This window comes from Podarcis melisellensis (assembly GCF_964234715.1).
Source record: "Podarcis melisellensis genome assembly, chromosome: 1".
Lineage (NCBI taxonomy): Eukaryota > Metazoa > Chordata > Lepidosauria > Squamata > Lacertidae > Podarcis > Podarcis melisellensis.
Window position 1 is genome coordinate 44,315,620 of NC_138528.1, and position 17,498 is coordinate 44,333,117.

The 17,498-nt window shown below is 39.8% G+C and overlaps 1 protein-coding gene across 5 annotated transcripts in view; it reads left to right on the plus strand.

The window, feature by feature from the left end:
- Positions 1-17,498, plus strand: part of STARD9 (StAR related lipid transfer domain containing 9) — a 109,847-nt gene that overhangs the window by 25,165 nt on the left and 67,184 nt on the right. For 4 of the 5 annotated variants that reach the window (XM_081889451.1, XM_081889450.1, XM_081889453.1 and 1 more), the window contains exons 5-16: positions 223-255; positions 342-403; positions 1,249-1,361; positions 4,912-4,981; positions 5,420-5,492; positions 5,843-5,910; positions 7,793-7,890; positions 9,291-9,491; positions 11,088-11,185; positions 11,736-11,813; positions 14,014-14,088; positions 14,652-14,831. In XM_081889451.1, coding sequence (XP_081745577.1) covers positions 223-255; positions 342-403; positions 1,249-1,361; positions 4,912-4,981; positions 5,420-5,492; positions 5,843-5,910; positions 7,793-7,890; positions 9,291-9,491; positions 11,088-11,185; positions 11,736-11,813; positions 14,014-14,088; positions 14,652-14,831 — 1,149 coding nt within the window. Of the gene's footprint in view, positions 1-222; positions 256-341; positions 404-1,248; positions 1,362-4,911; positions 4,982-5,419; positions 5,493-5,842; positions 5,911-7,792; positions 7,891-9,290; positions 9,492-11,087; positions 11,186-11,735; positions 11,814-14,013; positions 14,089-14,651; positions 14,832-16,901; positions 16,978-17,498 lie in introns of those variants that run through there. The other variant, XM_081889454.1, reaches the window with a different exon arrangement.

Genomic DNA, 17,498 nt, shown 5'->3' on the forward strand with positions numbered 1-17,498 from the left:
TCTTTCACTCCCCAATTCTGTCGCAGAACAACTCTTCAATTTTATGATCTGACTCTACCAGTTATCTAAAACAATTTTGCTCCCATAATGATTCCCTCTTTCTTTTAGCTTTCCATGCTATAGTCACATGGTACCAAGGAAATTTTACCATTGTTTAAATACCAAGCGACTCTTTATAAATACAAATGAACCGCAATCTTGTCTCTTTCTTCACTTTTCAAGGCATCCATTGGATTAACACCTCGTATATGTGAGGTATTTATTTAATTAAACCAAATATTTACATTGTTAAAATTTCATTGATTCTACCGCTCCAAATTGAAAATGTCCGATTTCTGTAGGGACTGTTTTCAAGAGAAGATGACTATACGAAACAGTCAGCATCGTGCAGAGTAGAAGTCAGGTATGTGTGTTTCTATTTCCCTCTGTCATGTGATTCTGTAGGTCTTTACCATTCTAATTCGTCTTCTAAGGCTGTAGCCCTAAAGCCTGTCAATGATTGTGGCTGGAGTAGTTAAATTTACTGCTGGTTCTGGGACCCTTCAACATCCATACCGAGACAGCTGGCTCTGGGGAGGCTCAGGACTTCATGGTCACCATGACAACCATGGAGCTGTCCCAATATGTCACCGGCCCAACGTACCTGGCAGGCCACACTCTGGACCTTGTTTTCTCGACTGGGCAGGAAGAGGGTGATTTGAAGGTGGGGGGGGGGGACATTGACATCAGTCCCTTGTTATGGTCAGATCACTTCCTGCTGAGATTTAGGCTGTCAGCACCTTTTCCCCTCCGCAGAGGCAGCGGGCGGGGACCTTTTAGGAAGGTCCGCCCTTGGAGGCTGATGGATCCAGTGGGATTCCCAACGGCTCTGGGGGTTTTACCAGCTGATATGACTGGTGCCCCTATCAAAGCCCTGGCCGACCTCTGGAACACCTGAATGCCTCTGGCTGTTGACACAATCGCCCCTGAGTGTCCTCTCCCACTTCATGGAGCCTGTTTGCCCCCCTGATATACTCCAGAGCTTAGGGCGAGAAAACAAGCTAGGAGACGGCTTGAACGCAAGTGGAGGAAAGATCTGAATGTTAGGCTCTGGACAATGTTATGACTGGACAACCTAGAGGTGGAGTAGGTGTGTTTGGTGGGCAGGGCAGGAAGGCACGATCTTCTTTCCTCATCATGCATAGCTTCTGCTTGTGAAGTACATCCAGGCTGACCCAGAATTCCTGTATCATTCCCTCTACTTTTCAGTTTCCTTGAAATCTATAACGAGCGAGTCCGAGACTTGTTAAGGCAGTCAGGCCATAAGAAGCCATACACTCTTCGTGTCCGTGAACATCCTGAGATGGGTCCATATGTTCAAGGTCAGCGACTTTTAACATGGCAAATTGATATTATGTGCGTGATTTGTTCATTTTCGTTTTTCCTTCGCTTTCATTAATTATATATGGGAAGAAAGATACAGATGATAATAGCAGCCAGAGCGACGGCATAAAAAGTACACTGTAGTGGAAATGGCATCTATCCAAATTCTGGGAATCCTGCTTGAACATTCCATATATGGTGGTTGTTGCCTAGCGTCTGTGTCTTCTGATAGGCCCATAAGTTCCATCAAAGCTCTGGTGCACTTCTGTTGCTAATGATGAAACATTAGCAGTTCAAATGTTCAGAAGGATTTGGCTAGATGCCTGAAATATGTGAAATACTGCCTTTGTTGAACAGTGTCATGTGGTAGACTTAAAATGCTGTTGTGAGACCACATAAACTGAATTGATTTTAAACTGGTGAATCAGTTTGAGTTACTAGCCAGATGGTAGCTTGGTGCATGTATATGCATATTTAAAAGCTTTTTAGAAAGTAGGATAATGTCTCACTTTACTTCTCCCCTCTTTCATTCAAATTATTTATTTAGAGGAGCCTTTCCCAACCTAAGTGGACCTTCAGATGTTTTAGACTGTAATTTCAATCAGGCTCAATCAATATGGCCAATGGCCCAGGCGTGACTGACGTTGGGCAAGGCTGCTTTTAGATGAACAGTTGGCAAAGAAAGCTGTGGTCCATATATTTCTGCATATATTCTCAAGCTAAGCTTTTCAGAAAGTGGTGACATTTTAAAAAGAAACACTACCGGTATATCCTAGTAACTGCATACCCTTCAACTGTCTCGATAAAAGCGGGACATTCAAGTGGGAGCATGGCACCCATTTTGGGTGCTGCTAACTCATCCTGAAAAAAGCGGGGCCACGATCTTGTGTGGCACCCCAAAATGTGTGTTTGGGGGCATGAGACCACAGCCCCCCTCAAAACGCATCTTTTGAGGGCCGCAATCCCGTGCAGATCATGTGACTTGCATGGAAGCATGACCCTAGACACGCATCCCAGTTTTTCACCTCAGCGTCTTGGAGGGTATGTAACTGAAATAGGTGCATGGGTTTTAAGGAATTTACTGTGTGATCTTATGCCTGTTTACTCAGACATAAATTCCATTGCATTTCATGGGACTTATTGCCAAGGATGGTGGATTATGTGTGTAGCCCTAGAATCAAGTTGGCTTTGTAAATTGTTCAGCCAAACTCTCCCTGATCTAGTGATATCTTGTTGGAACCTGTTCCAGAACAACAAACTCCCTTGTCTGTAAATTATTCCCGTGAAGGGATAGTTCTGCAAACATAAAGGGATGGAGCTGCTTCCTCCATAGAAGTGGAAACTATAAAATACTTCCAATTCTGCATTACGGGCATTGCCTACCTTCAGTGGTGTAGCGTGGGGGGTGCAGGGGGGCCGGTCGCACCGAGCACAACATCTGGGGGGCGCGCGCTCGCACTCGCAGCTCTCTGCTCCCTGCTAAAATCCACCGGTTAGGGGGCGCAAATTACTTGCCTTGCCCCGGGTGCTGACAACCCACACTACGCCACTGCCCACCTTAAAGACAGATCACAGGATTTTAAAGTACTTGGAAATGTGAGTGCACCAGTGGAGCCAATCTGCTGCTCCTCTTGGTTTGCCTGCATCATGCCAGTGTCCCTACCCCCATTGTCTTTCCCACTCCTGGTAAACAGCAGCTACACACCTTCCAGGAATCTAATGTTGCAGCTCTACCCCACCAGGCCAGCGGCTTCTGAATTACACCAGTCCATGTTTTTTCCATCATGGAATTTTGTTATACGGATAACATTAGCACGGTTTTAATTTCTGCAACAAAGGGCAATACTTAATTTTTCTATTCTTGCATGCATTGTGCTTTTTAAAAGTCCAGGCAGTAAAGAGTTTATAGGTAGCAAAAGCAACCCGAAAAGTCAGCAGTTAGCAGGAGAGTTGTGAAGTGTGTGTACCTGCTGGTTTCAGTTAATGAACTTAAGTTTAATTAGAAATAGTCATAATTGCAGGCTATTGGCTGTCACAGAAAGCAGCATTTTTTTGTTATCATGTGTCTCTCATGAGTCTAGTAAAATAAAATGTGGAATATGGAATCATTTCATTGCTAATTCCTCTGCTCTGCTCCACTCCATTGGCTGCTACTTGTAAGGAAACTTGCAGCAAGATGCATCTGTCACACATTTTGTTTTAATACATGTTTTGGGGATGGGAAAAAACTATGTGGGGAGAGAGAAGACTTTGAGCAGCAGTCTCACATCCTCAGTAATGTTTAGTTCTGTCCTTAGGTACAATTAAAATATGCAAGTTTTGGTCCTATACTTCTTGCATTCCTAGTAACCTTATGTATGAACAAGGCACCCATCTTTGTTTCAGCTGCATTTTGCCTCACTGTTTACAAGCAGCACATTTTCCAGTTGCAAATCTCAGTTTTTTAAAAGGAAGAAACGGTACCAGGTGTTTTTGGTAGTTTCCATGCTGTCATTATTTACAGTAAATAATTTTTAGATCTTAGCCTTTTAAAACTCTGAAAGGCTTTTAATGCTACCTATTGGAATGGTTTCAAAATTCTCTCTTCCAGATGGTTCAGCTGTTAAGGAACCAGCATCTTTTAACATCAGGAAATGATGCAACGCAGGACCAATTTTTAGCCTAGAAAGACTTCCAGATCTTTGTGATATTTAAAAATAGCCACTCTTTTCTAAAGCAACCACATGGTGCTTTTCTTGCTATTCCATCTCTACCACCATTGACATACCTTAATTTTATATGACTTTCCGGAGTAAAATGTGCAAACTGCTGCAGTAGCTGTGAGAGATCTTCCAGCAGTTGTGCTCTCTGAATCCTATTTGAGATGCTGTAGCGGAGGGGTATTACAGAACTGCAAACGGCTTGTATTTTTGCATTCTTTATTTTCGTTGCAACATAATTTAGTAGCAACGTGCTTGCGTGCAGCTGTAAATACAAAGCAGTGTGTCACTACCAGTGCAGCAGCTCATCGTTCCTATGATGGGCCTTCTATATTATTAGTACTGAAGTTGCATTGCTGCAGTATGCTGCTCTCTAGTGGGACTGCAGAGACTAATTCTGAATTCTGCAGTGCAGCATCTCTGTCTTGTAGTTTCCTTTCTTGCAAGCTTACAGAATAGTTTTTTTATAGTTAAAAATTGTTTTCACTTTTTTTCTTGTACTAATTTGTTTTGGTTTATTTATCTGTACTCAACACAGAAGTGATAACCTAGTTTTAGAAAGGTTGTTCACATTACATTATTGTCAAATCATTTGTTTTGATTCCTACCCCCCCCCATTGCAATCAACCACAGTTCAGGATCCCAACGACTGTGACATAAAAACACATGTCTTGTTTCTTGCAGAGACACTCTGGAATAAGATTTGCTACTACCCTCTTTCCTCTCAGCAGTACACATGCAGAAATGCTCTTGCACGGGGTTATCTGAATGCACCTGACTATATTAGGTCTAAAAATAGAAAGCACATTTCATTAATGATAGGTCCTATTGTGTTTAAAATCTCTGTTAGGTCTGTCTCAACATGTGGTTACAGACTACAAACAAGTAGTTGGACTTCTGGAAGAAGGAATAGCAAACAGGTATTTTGCTTTTTAAAACTCCAAAATATGTTACCTCCTTATTTATATTGATTTTTATTCCAGTTACTCCTTTTTACTTCCAATCATAATTAACAGATTAATACTCTAAGCAAAAGTCCTTTCACTTCTGGTTTCTAGGGTAGAACTTTAGAGCACAGGTGGGGTACCTGTGGCCCTCCAGATGATGACCCAAACTCCCATCAGCACCAACTAGCATTACCAGATGGGATTTTAGTCTACAAATATCTGGTTTGCCACAGGTTCCTTACCGCTGCTTGAAAAACATACCTGACAACAGATATGGATAGTGTTCCCAATCCAATCTTGGAACATGGTGTTAACTTGATTCTTCTGCCTCTTAATATTGGCTATCATCTGTTTTCCATACCGACTTAGAGACAATTACTTTTAAACTTTTCTGCTTTTTCTTCTATGTAGAATTACAGCAGCCACACACATTCATGATGCCAGCAGCAGATCCCATGCTATCTTCACCATCCAGTATACTCAGGTTAGTCCCATTTTCCATTGGAGAATTTTTGAAACCCATAAAGATAAAAGTTATTGGCTTTGATTTGAACGATCAATCCATTTTATCAAAATGACTGGAATGCTTATAAGTCTATTTATTTTCTTTCTTTTTTTTAGTTAGTTAATTTCAATTGGACCACATGGAGTCCAATCTTTGCCTAAAACTATGTATGTGATGGAGATCTTTTGACCATCTTAGTCCTTAGACTAGCACACATTAGGATCCAGACTATTGAAACCCTATGTACAATTCTGTTTTGTGAAGGTCATGATATATATGCTTATCTTTTGTAGCAAAATCCACACAAATTTGAATTTGTTTCCTTTCAGGCTATATTAGAGAACAATCTGCCCTCTGAAATTGCAAGCAAGATCAACTTAGTGGACCTTGCAGGCAGGTAATATTTTGCTTTTTAATATAGCATTTTGTAAGCCAGTTGTTTTTAAACTTTCTGCTTTTTAGGGAACGATTTTCATATCAACTTGCTTGTCATGGGACTCCTGTGTATTGCAGAGGACTCTGGGGCGCATTCACACCTAGCTTCAATGTAATCACCCTAACATAATCCCACATTGTCATTGGAAGGGAAAACTGTGTTTCAAGGAAGCTTGTCTGCCAATCAAGGTACCCCTGACCGTTAGGTCCAGTTGCGGGCGACTCTGGGGTTGCAGCACTCATCTTGCTCTATAGACCAAGAGAGCTGACTTTTGTCTGCAGACAGCTTCTGGGTCATGTGCCCAGCATGACTAAGCTGCTTCTGGCGAACCAGAGCAGTGCACGGAAACGCCGTTTACCTTTCCGCCAGAGCAGTACCTATTTATCTACTTGCACTTTGACGTGCTTTCGAATTGCTAGGTGGGCAGGAGCTGGGACTGAACAAGGGGTGCTTACCCCTTAGCGGGGATTTGAACCACTGACCTTCTGATCGACAAGCCCTAGGCTCTGTGGTTTAGACCACAGTGCCACTCGCGTCTGCCATTACTGATCAGTAACTTGTAGTTTTGGGGTACTCCATAATTACCCAAACACAGTTTGAAAGCTGAAAACCACAGTCATAAATGGATGCCACATTACAAATTTTACTTTTGATGCACTCAATTCTAATAATATTTTAAATTGTACAGTGAAAGTATAGAAATTAAGTTAAATCCTGGGGACAGAGGAGGCAAAGTAGGAAGAAGATATGGATTTGATAGTATCAAGCACCAGAAAAGGTTAAGTAAAGATATATGTGTACATTTCTAGTTGTTTAGTGCAATTTAGGTTAGCAATACATGTTAAAAAGCTTTGGAATGTTTTTACCTCCTATTGAACATATCTAGGTCCTTTGGAAGCAAGTATATTTGCATTGTTTTGAATCAAACTGGAGAAGCAAATGCAATGTAATCTGTTGAGGATTAATGAAAACAAAAGGGGCAGAGAGGGATCGTTCAGAGATACTATTATTTATTCTAATAGTGAACTTGGATGGTCAAATGACTATCATTGTGAAGAAAATGGGACCACCACAAAGTAGCTGTTTCTCTACTAGGAGCTCCTCGGGTATGCAAAAGAATATAAGATTGTAAAGTTAAGGAAGGATTTTAAAACACAAAATAGCTTGACAAGGACCTAAAAACAATGACTATATAGAATGTTGAAGGAATCTGTTTTTAAAAGAGAGGAAATGGGGGATAGGGCTAGAATTGGCCTAAAAGCTTTTATTATGTTTAGTATAGAGTGGATGCATGCCATGAAACAGACAAACAAACAAACAAAAACCCTCTTCGGGTTATATATGGGGAGGTTTCAGAAGGAAACAAAGAAAATAACACTTGTTTCCTTTGCTGGTCTCTTCCTCCCCATATGTATAGCAATCAAATGCTCAGGTTTAGGGATGGCAACTAGTCTTGAGGCTGAGCCTTTCCCCCTTGAAACCTCATTGCCTGCCAGTGAGACCCAACAACACTACAAGATCTCTGTTCCAGACAGAGAACAAGAGCACTCCTGTTAGCAATAAGTAGACATACACACCAGCAAACACTGTCAGTGGAAGCCCACAAAGAGGCTTCCCCCACTTCTTCCAGTGTTCCTTGGGTGCCCCTGAAATTAGCTCCAGGAGGTCAGGAGAACCCTCCAAACATGTGGGGAGGGTTTTTCCGACTAGCAAGCTGTTATGCTCGTACAGTGGAAGCGTTCGTAATAGTACTGTACAATGAATGTGTTCAAAATTTGATGCTATGCTGTTGTATTCCATAGAACAGTGTTACTTATCTCCTTCTTTCCATGTTTTGTTTTAGTGAAAGAGCTGATCCAAGTTACTGCAAAGATCGGATTACAGAAGGCGCCAATATTAACAAATCGTTGGTTACTCTTGGCATTGTCATCTCCACATTAGGTATAAATAATGTTATCTTTCATTGGAGCAATAGCTAGACATAATGCTGCCATACAAAACGCCTTATTGAATCTTACTTTAAAATTTACCTGGCAAACAATAATGATGATGCATGATATTCTCACTTGGCATGGTAAATCAATTAAGTGTTTATAAACTATTGCAGTTACTCCCAAGTTACTTCAACCTAGGACAATAAATTAAACATTGGCCTCATTTGAATGTCACAGTAAGCCGAACTATTATTTACCGGCAGCATACAGACTTGCTACTCTTCTCATCCCCAGTTTTTCATTCCCATATTGTGCTGAGCTAAGCCAAGGTTTACTGTGTCGTCCGCACATCTGCTCTTGTTTAAGCTCTCTTCTCACTCACCACAAGCTATACCCAAGAACAAACTCTTTTAACAATGCAGTTGTGTGATTTTGTTCCTGTTTATGTGGGGAAACATAGTCTGCTTCCGGCATTTTCAAAAAGAAAAAGCTCTGGCGCAGGGAAGTAAGTGCTGAAAGATGCTGAATGAAGTTGCAAGTAAACTTCCTTCTGACTTTGAATAGCAATGGCCGCTAACAGGAAGGTGCCTTGTGTCATTAAAAAAAATAGTGCTGGGTTAGTATGTTTGCATGGGAGCTATACAACAAGGGAACATGTATCTAGCATCTTTAAATAAAAAAAGCTTGGAGGAAGATACAGTGAGGGCTCATCTAAGCTTCCATTTGTGCCATGATTTGTAGGCACAGCTTTGTGCTTTCCAGACACGGGTTCGAGTGGTGTGTGTGGTTTTGTTTGTTTGTTTGTTTGTTTGTTTGTTTTTGTCTCGCTGGAGAAACCTTTTTACCACTGAATCAGAACAAACATCAGTTGAGTTTTCTGCAGATTTACATTAGTTCCAATTCAGTGGTAAATAACAGGTATTCCCAGGGGGGCGGGAACCGGCATGGACCTGTGCCTACAAATTGCAGCACAAACAGAAGTCTGGATGAGCCCCGAGTGGAGGAATTGTGACATTTACTATCATTTATTAGATATACAACTCACATTTGACCCAGCAGATCAATTTGCAATGGTGGTACTATCTGTTGTGGAATAATATTAACCCAGCAACAAACCATTATGATTTTAGTTTTGACACAAGTGCTACATTAAGTAAATATATGTGGTTCTTCCACAACAATTGAGTGATGACTGTATATTTATCACAGGGATGGGAAACCTGTTGACCCTTCAGATGTTGATAGATTCCAGCTCCCATCATCCCTGACCGTTGGCTATCACTGATGGGAGTTGCACATCTGGAGCAACTCCCAACTAGTCCAAGCACATCTGGAGGGCCATAGGATCCCCACCAGAGATTTAAATTGTACACGTCAGAGGCTTACGACTGTTTTCCCTGTTTTCAGCACAAAATTCTCAGATGTTCAGCAGCTGCCAGAGTATAAACAGCATAGCCAGTGAAGTGGATAGCAGTCACACAGACAATAACTCTGGAGCCAGTATCAGCAGCCAGAGGCGTCAAGCTTACACTCCATACCGTGACTCCATCCTCACTTGGCTTCTGAAGGATAGTCTGGGTGGCAATTCCAAGACCATTATGATCGCAAGTAAGTTAACCAATCCTATTTTCCTCGCAGGGTGTATTTTATTTATTTAAACAGTTTATGTACCACTTAACTACAGTAGTTTCCAAGGGATTTACAAAGATACAATACAAAACATCAACATCAGCAAAAGCTATAAAATCAAACATCAAATAAAATGCCTGCTGGGGGGGAGCTGGAAGGATTGCCTTGTTGAGTGTGCCATTTACTTATTTCAGCAGATTTTTATGCATGTAGCCATAATGCTCAGGGTTGCTAAGACCTTTTTTTTTAAAAAAAAAAAGCAAAACTATAATATCCATTCATAAAATATTAGTACATCTTAGCTTTAAAATGGAATTAGACAGATTCATGGAGAATAAATCTATTCATAGCTACTAGTTATTATGCACTATCATACCGGTTGCTGAGGAACAGAAGTGGGAAATGGTTAATGCACTCATGTCTTGCTTGTGGATTCCCATAGACATCTGGTGAGCCACTGTGGGAGACAGGATGTGGGAGACTAGGCAGGCCTTTGGTCTGATGGAGCAGGGCTGTTCTTAGTCGTACAGTCAAAAGCAACAGGCTAAAACAAGTGGTCGCTCTACCAATAGCTCACCAACACAGCAGGCCAAATGCCTGCCAGAATAATGGTGCCTTGGCTAGGCAAGAGAGAAACGACTGAAGAGACAAGGAATTTCATAATTTAGGTGCTGCCACAGAGAAGGCTTTCTCCTGCGTTCCAGCCGGTCATGTTCCTGCCACCAATGAGGACCTCCTCTTCCAATCTTCATGGGCAGGCAGGCTTGTATGGGAGGGGATGGCCATTTAGAAATCCAGTGCACATTAATTTTTTCCCCAGTGAAGCTATTGTAAAATCAGTGGCATGCGTTTTCAAAGTCAGACACCCACGAAGACCCTTAGTTGCCACCTTCTGGATCAGCTGAAGGTTCTGAAGGCTGCTCAAAGGCAGCCCATGTACAGTGCATTGCAGTAATCTAATCTGAGCATAATTAAAGCATGTGTCACCATGTGTCTGACCTTCCTGAGAATAGGGGCAGCTTCTGCTAAGCCCTTTTAAACTATGCACCTGTGCTTGCAGGCTCGTCGTCTGTTTGCTTGTGTGCCTGTCTGTTTCTATGGAGCTTGAAATTTAAGAGGCTTGGCTGAGTGAGCCTCTACTCCAGAGGAAGGCCAGCCATCATAACCCATGTTTTCAACAATACATACTTTGTCAAAAATGTACATTTGATTTATCTGCTGTGATTTATCTTGAATTAACAGTAATCAGTGGGAGGCTCACTAGTACTTTATAGCACAATGCAGAATAAGTCTTAAGATGAGACTTCAAATTCCAGCTTAGTCAAGGACTTAACGATTGGCCTTGGGCAAGACTGTAGGTAGTGTAAAGGGGGTTAGTTTTGGAGGAGCATTTCTGCAAAGGCGGAAACACTGCATTGTTGTTTTCAGCCCTCTTGGACATTTTCATGCAGACAGGCTAAATTGAAAATAGGGTTTATATAGTCTTGTGGGTTTTGCATGGAGGGATAAAAACTGTGGTGTGCTTTTGCAATCAATTTTTTTATTTACACAGTATTTCCTTTTTTTTATCTGTAGCTATCTCACCTGCAAACTCTTGTTACAATGAGACCATGAGTACGTTGCGGTATGCCTCAAATGCCAAAAACATTATTAACAAACCCCGGGTAAATGAGGTGAGCTACCATGTTGTTATTTTATCGTTCATTAATCAATGTTCTCCATGTAACGGGCAAAGGAGTATATCTCTTACAAAAGTACAAGTGAAAGTCCAATAAATAATCTGTAAAGGGCCACAGCATTTTTGCCTTACTGTTTATGTGCATATAAAAATGTTATTATTTCAATGTGGTACTGTTAATTAATACTTAAGGTGTGATTTCATCATATATGTACCTACTACACATGTTCACACCAAGTATAATCACGGTCTGAATTTTAACAGAGAGATAAGGGGGAGATTCAGTATAGATATGCTGTGCAGTAGGTGAATTATGAACTCAGCATGAGATCCATGATTTCTCTCCCCCACTAAAAGAAAGAAAGAAAGAAAGAAAGAAAGAAAGAAAGAAAGAAAGAAAGATGGCATAGCAATGCCCTTAAGCATCCAGCATATTTCTTTTAGAACAAGCCATATGGAATCAGTTGCTTCCATACTGTCCTATGACTTCTGTATTATTATTTTTTGAAAAGCTTGTTTGTTCTCTAATATTTGCTATATTTCAGGATGCAAATGTGAAGCTGATTAGAGAATTGCGAGAAGAAATTGATAGATTGAAGGCTATGCTGATGAGCTTTGAGCTGGTTTGTACAAATGTTTAATTAAATGGAGTCTAAATTGGCCAGTCATTAGATCTGTATATAAATATATATTTTTAGCAATATCACTTTTGCCTGAGTTGGGTTACTAAGAATACAGGAAACTGCTTTATACTATGTCAGTCAATTTGTTCCTCCAGCCCAGTAGACCTTGCTCCGACTGGGGGCATCTTCCAGGCTCCCATGCAGATGTTACTAGTGGCATTTAGGTGGAGCTGCTGGACATTGTACCTGGGACTTCCTGAGTACACAGCATGTGCTATACCACTGAAGCTGCTCTTAATAAATAAGTTAAATATAGTTATGTCTTTAAAGTTGAATAATCTAGAACTCAGATGATATCATTAATATCTAAGTCAGGGATGGAGCCGATCTCTGACCTGCAGATGTTAATGGATTTTAACTCTTAGCAGCCCCAACCAGCATGGCCAGTGGTCAGGGATGATGAGAGCTAGGATCCAAAAACATCTGAAGACACACAGGTTCCTCATGCCTGGTCTAAACATGCTGTAACATGCTCCCAGCACACACCCAGAAATCTCCAGCTTAAAGTAAAATACAAAGCAAACTTGGAATGGTTATTAGTTGATGTGCAAATGTCACTTGCTATAACAAAATTATAAGGTTGATATGATTGTTAACTTTAATTAAGCATATTGACCAAAATAGTGAGTTTGTTCATTTTTGAAAAAATACATATACCCCTTTGGGGTAGTCGTGGTTTGAGTCTTAAATATATTGTGGAAACAATTTTTAGCTGTCCTAAAATTAGATTACTCCAAGAGTGGCTTTGGGACTTTAAAGGCAAGGTCTTCAATCAGTCACAGCAAACACACAAGATTCAAAGGAATAATCAGAAGATGATGATACTGTATTAATGATATTTCTATACTGCATTAATGATATTTCAGTGTATCATGCCTTAGTTTATATCACCAGCCCAGATAGGCAATGCTTTTTTCTGGGGGGACGTAGGGGTTAGCCTAAACATTTTGTGAATCTTTGTACTTTCGTCTGTTTACTGTATTTATTTTCCCCGATTTGAATTATAAAATGGTGATTTTCTTGAGTCAAAATGAGAGTGCCCCTAAAAAAATGTTTAGTAAAAAAAGAAAAAAGAAGCAGCAGCGCTGGATATAGGTATCTACTTTCTGATACCCGGCACCCAATGGCTTTGTAGTCAATGTGACAAAGCACTGCTGAGTCATCTCAGAGAATTTCAGAGACCTCCCAGTGGAATCTTTCAGTCAAGTCCTGGAAAGAAGATGACATCAAACTTGGGTCCATGCACTCGTATAAGGATAGAACAGAGATTTAGCTGCAAGATCCAGAATTTCCTCCTTACTGTGGTAAGAATTTACTTCCGAACCACTTAAGGTATGCACTAGTCCTTGCTCAGGTGAGGGAATATACCTTTAAGTGACCACGAAACCAAGAGACTAGCAAGCAAACCTCCTGTAGGAACCTGGTTTATTAAAGCGATGGCGCAATAGGGCAGCCTTGCCAGCAAGAAAATACTGCATCAGAAGAATGTTAGAACAAAGCTTTTATAGAGTTTTACACACATAGCCGTACATCATAAAGCATCACTGCATACATCAAAAGAGGTTACAGGTCAAGAGATGTAAAAAGACATGGCTCTACACTGATATCAACTTTGGTCTCAGCTTTTGGACTTAACCTCCAGTTGCCTTGACAGCCAGGCTTTCACTAAGGAACTATGGACATTCCATTCCCATATATTTCTTCCTGGGTCAGCACTCTGGCGTGAACTTAAAACATCCTAGCAAAACACCCTGACTAACCATCTGTGCCCTTCTAATAATACAAATAAACTTCCCACCCTTCAGGGTCAGATAAGTATGAAATGCAGTGTAGGAGTGAGGCATGAGAGATTTGCAAAATGCAGGAACCCAACCAAGAATCAAATCACTCATTGATACATAATATTACAGAGTAAATGCATGAAACAACTAAAGCAAAATCTATGTCAAGAATTAATATCAAAATTTCTATATCACTTCTCTTTCCAGTGCTCACCGCTGTGGTTAGGAATACTTCATATGTAGCTATGGACGGTCAAATATAGGATAATTCTGATATATTACTTTACCTTGTGACTTCAGATCATTCACCTTCGTTTTGAATATGGAAACATTACATCCCTAATATTTTGTTTCAACAGAGGAATTCTAGTCCTTCGTGGAGCGATGACAGAGAAGGAAATCTTACAGAATTAGTTCTTCAGAATGAGCTTAAGGTATGCATGATTAATAATTTCCCTAATATCTGTGTGGCATTTCTATAAGAGTGTATACATAGGTTAGCAAATATGCATGGATATTTCCCCAAGGCCCATAAAGAGTGACCTTATGAATGCAGGTACATGGGAAAAGCAACATTAAAGTGTCAGGGTCTCATACTGGGAACACTTGCAATGAGGACCAGTCACCTTACTCTTTTTACTACCATTACAACTTGTAAGTGGAGGAAGCTGCTGGCCTGAACTTGACTATATTGCTATCACCACTAGAGACGGCTAGGATTCCAGCCCAGCAGGGATCATGTGACGTAAGGAACCAAAATAGTCCCAGTTAGTCTCTATAGAGTGGCTGACTCAGCTCTTCCTTCTGGGCAACTTGTTGCTTAGTGTGCAGATCAAGTTTCTAGATTAGAAGCCTCTTCACAAGCATGCTGTTAGGAACAATTGCCCAGCAGCCATCAGAGTAACTTATGTAATTTGTACTTTCTTGCAGGAAAAAAATGGTTTTATGTAACACTTTATAATAAGTACGTTTCCCCCCTCATTTACTGTTTCCAAAGATTGAGCAGTTGACCAAAGACTGGACAGATAAGTGGATTAACAGGAAAGCTATCATGGAAGAATACAGTGTGGATATCAACAAGGAAAAAGCTGGAGTGATGATAGATTCCAGTTTACCTCATTTAATGGCCATGGATTATGATATCCTTAGTACGGGAGTTATGCTGTATCATCTCAGGGTGAGATGCAACACTTGGTTTGTTTGGTTATTTTTACTTTCAGATAGCAATAGCTGTAGTTATACTGAATATGGAAAAAAAGTTTAACCTGCTGTGTTTGCTTAATAGTAATAATATGGACACAAATAGTTTGAAATAGTATAGAATTTATCATTGTGAGATGAGATAAAATAATTGCATTCTTCTTTAAGGTTTTGAGAGAATCTGAAATCTATACTATTCCATCAATAGAAATCTTGCACCTCTTTCTTAATACTTCTATTCATATGTCTGGCAAACAAAAGGGAAGGTTATATTATTTGGCCTTAGTAATACCACGTAGACTACATCATTGCCACGGGGAAACAGAAGAAACGCATGCTTTTAGAGTAAAATTTTAAGAAAGTGGATATAATAATTTAGGAATGGAAGCAAAAATCGCAGCATTATGGACAAGCAGTGAATTTGGATATTTAACCAAATTTTTAAATAGCGATGGATTATTTAATAGTTTCTGGTTATTATACAAAGCTGTAGTGCGCAGTGGGTATCAGATACAAAGATTATAGTTGTTAATATTGTAGTTTTTCTTATACTATTTTAAAACATTGTTATAAAAAACATTTCAGCAATCATTCTGAAAGAGAAAATAGGAAACATAATTTTATTTCAATTTCCCCATAATTAGTTTGTCTGTTTTAACTGAAAGTGCTAAGTATGCTATGTTTTCTCTATAAGTACAGTGTACAGTGAAAACCTTTTGAGGCCAGATTCCTGGGCAAGATGACTTATAAAAGGCACTAACTTTTTGGAAATAGAGAAATTTATTTTTAACAGTACAGTGGTACCTTGGTTTGCATACGTTTTGGATTAGAAACATGTCAAACCCGGAAGTGTGTGTCGTGGTTTGCAACCTTTTTTGGGATTACAACCCATTTTTGGGGGGATTACGTACAATTTTTTTTGGAGGCCCCATTGGCGAAAGCCTCTGCAACGGATTATGGTTGTAAAGCAAGGTACCACTGTATAGCAGTTTGAGTTTAAAGATTTATACTAAAAAGGGAAAGAAAGGCCCAACTTGCTAAATACTACGTTCATTTAGCTCTCTTTCTTTTGTTTCAAGTGTGAAGCTTAGTTTAATGACATGATAAATAGAATTTTTGCAGACTTATTATGAGTAAGTAACTGAAGAACCATTTAAGCCAGAAAGAGGAAGATTAACTGCATAAGAAAAAGAAGCCAGTGACTTTTGTACCTTTATTAAAAGTGTCATTCTTACTTTAAAATGATTCTGTGATACATGTTTGGACACTTTTTTTGGTGCACGCGTTTAAAGCTGGAGTTCAACTTCCTAGAAATTATGGCAGCAAAATTATAGAAAGAGCTTATGCTTTACAATGTTTTGTGTCAATTTAAAATTCTCCATTAAGGAACCTAGTTTAGGAAGCATGCGCAATACATGCATTAACAATACACCTGACATTCTCATATTTTTTCCCTTTTCCTAAACTAACTTCCCCTGTTTAAAACGTGAGTATCATCCCACTTCAACTGACATAAAATATCTTAAATTTTGAATAATTTACCTGCAGATGTTTCATTTATTCTATCCCTTTTACTTCTCAAAGAGCATTTCAGATCCAAGAGTGTTGGTGTTTGCTTTTTCTTTTGCACATTCTTTATGTCTATTGGTACTTTTTCATATTAAAGTTTATATCACATAGCCTCCCATGACTGAATATACATGCCATTGTTTGGGACTGGTGCAAGATGCAATATTTCCCCATATTTCCCTTGGTGTCCCACTGAAACAGAAAGCCGAGACTTCTTCAAAATGTTTATTCCCTTTGTTAGTTGCTGAGACTACCAGAAGTCTAACCAAGTTAACAGTTCTGGCACAGTAGAAAGAATGGCTTTCATAGTCGCTTTTGCACAAGAGTCAATTCTACAATGCCTGAGAGAGAATGAATATAGCTTTATATAGAAAGAAACCTTATTTGCATACTCACTAACAGGAATTTTCATTAAACCCTCTTGTCTGTTTCATTTACGCTGCACTAACAACTTTGTCCCCTCTTTCTTTGCTTCTAGATGCTGCCTTTTCTTTTCTTTATGCTTTGCCTTTTTAGATTCAGGTGTCTGTTACCTTCATCTGAGGAGCAAGAAGGTAAAACGTTAATATTTTTCCTCTTCATAGTGAACAGTGCTGTCTTGCTATCTCGCATGAATAGCAAAGGAAAAGAAGCCTGCTTTAGATCATGCTACGTGAGAGGTGCTTTAACCCTTGCACTCTTCTTGTTTACCTGTATTTTACAATGTCTACCAGGTGTGGCAGCAGTTTTGCGTAAAAACAAAAGTATAGGATTTACTTGTGACAAAGAGCCTGAATATATTTAGGAAAGAAATTATAAATAAAATGTTCTCTTAGGACAGGGCTCACATAATCCTTGGTTTTATCTTTTGAAAAATAGCATGCTTTATATATAATGTGTCTTTTGACATTCACATACCTAGGAACATTTGCTTTTTGTGTGAACTAGGTCCAGATTTCATTTATTTAGATACATATACATATAATGGTAAAGGGACCCCTGACCATTTGGTCCAGTCATGACCGACTCTGGGGTTGCGGCACTCATCTCACTTTATTGGCCGAGGGAGCTGACATACAGCTTCCGGGTCATGTAG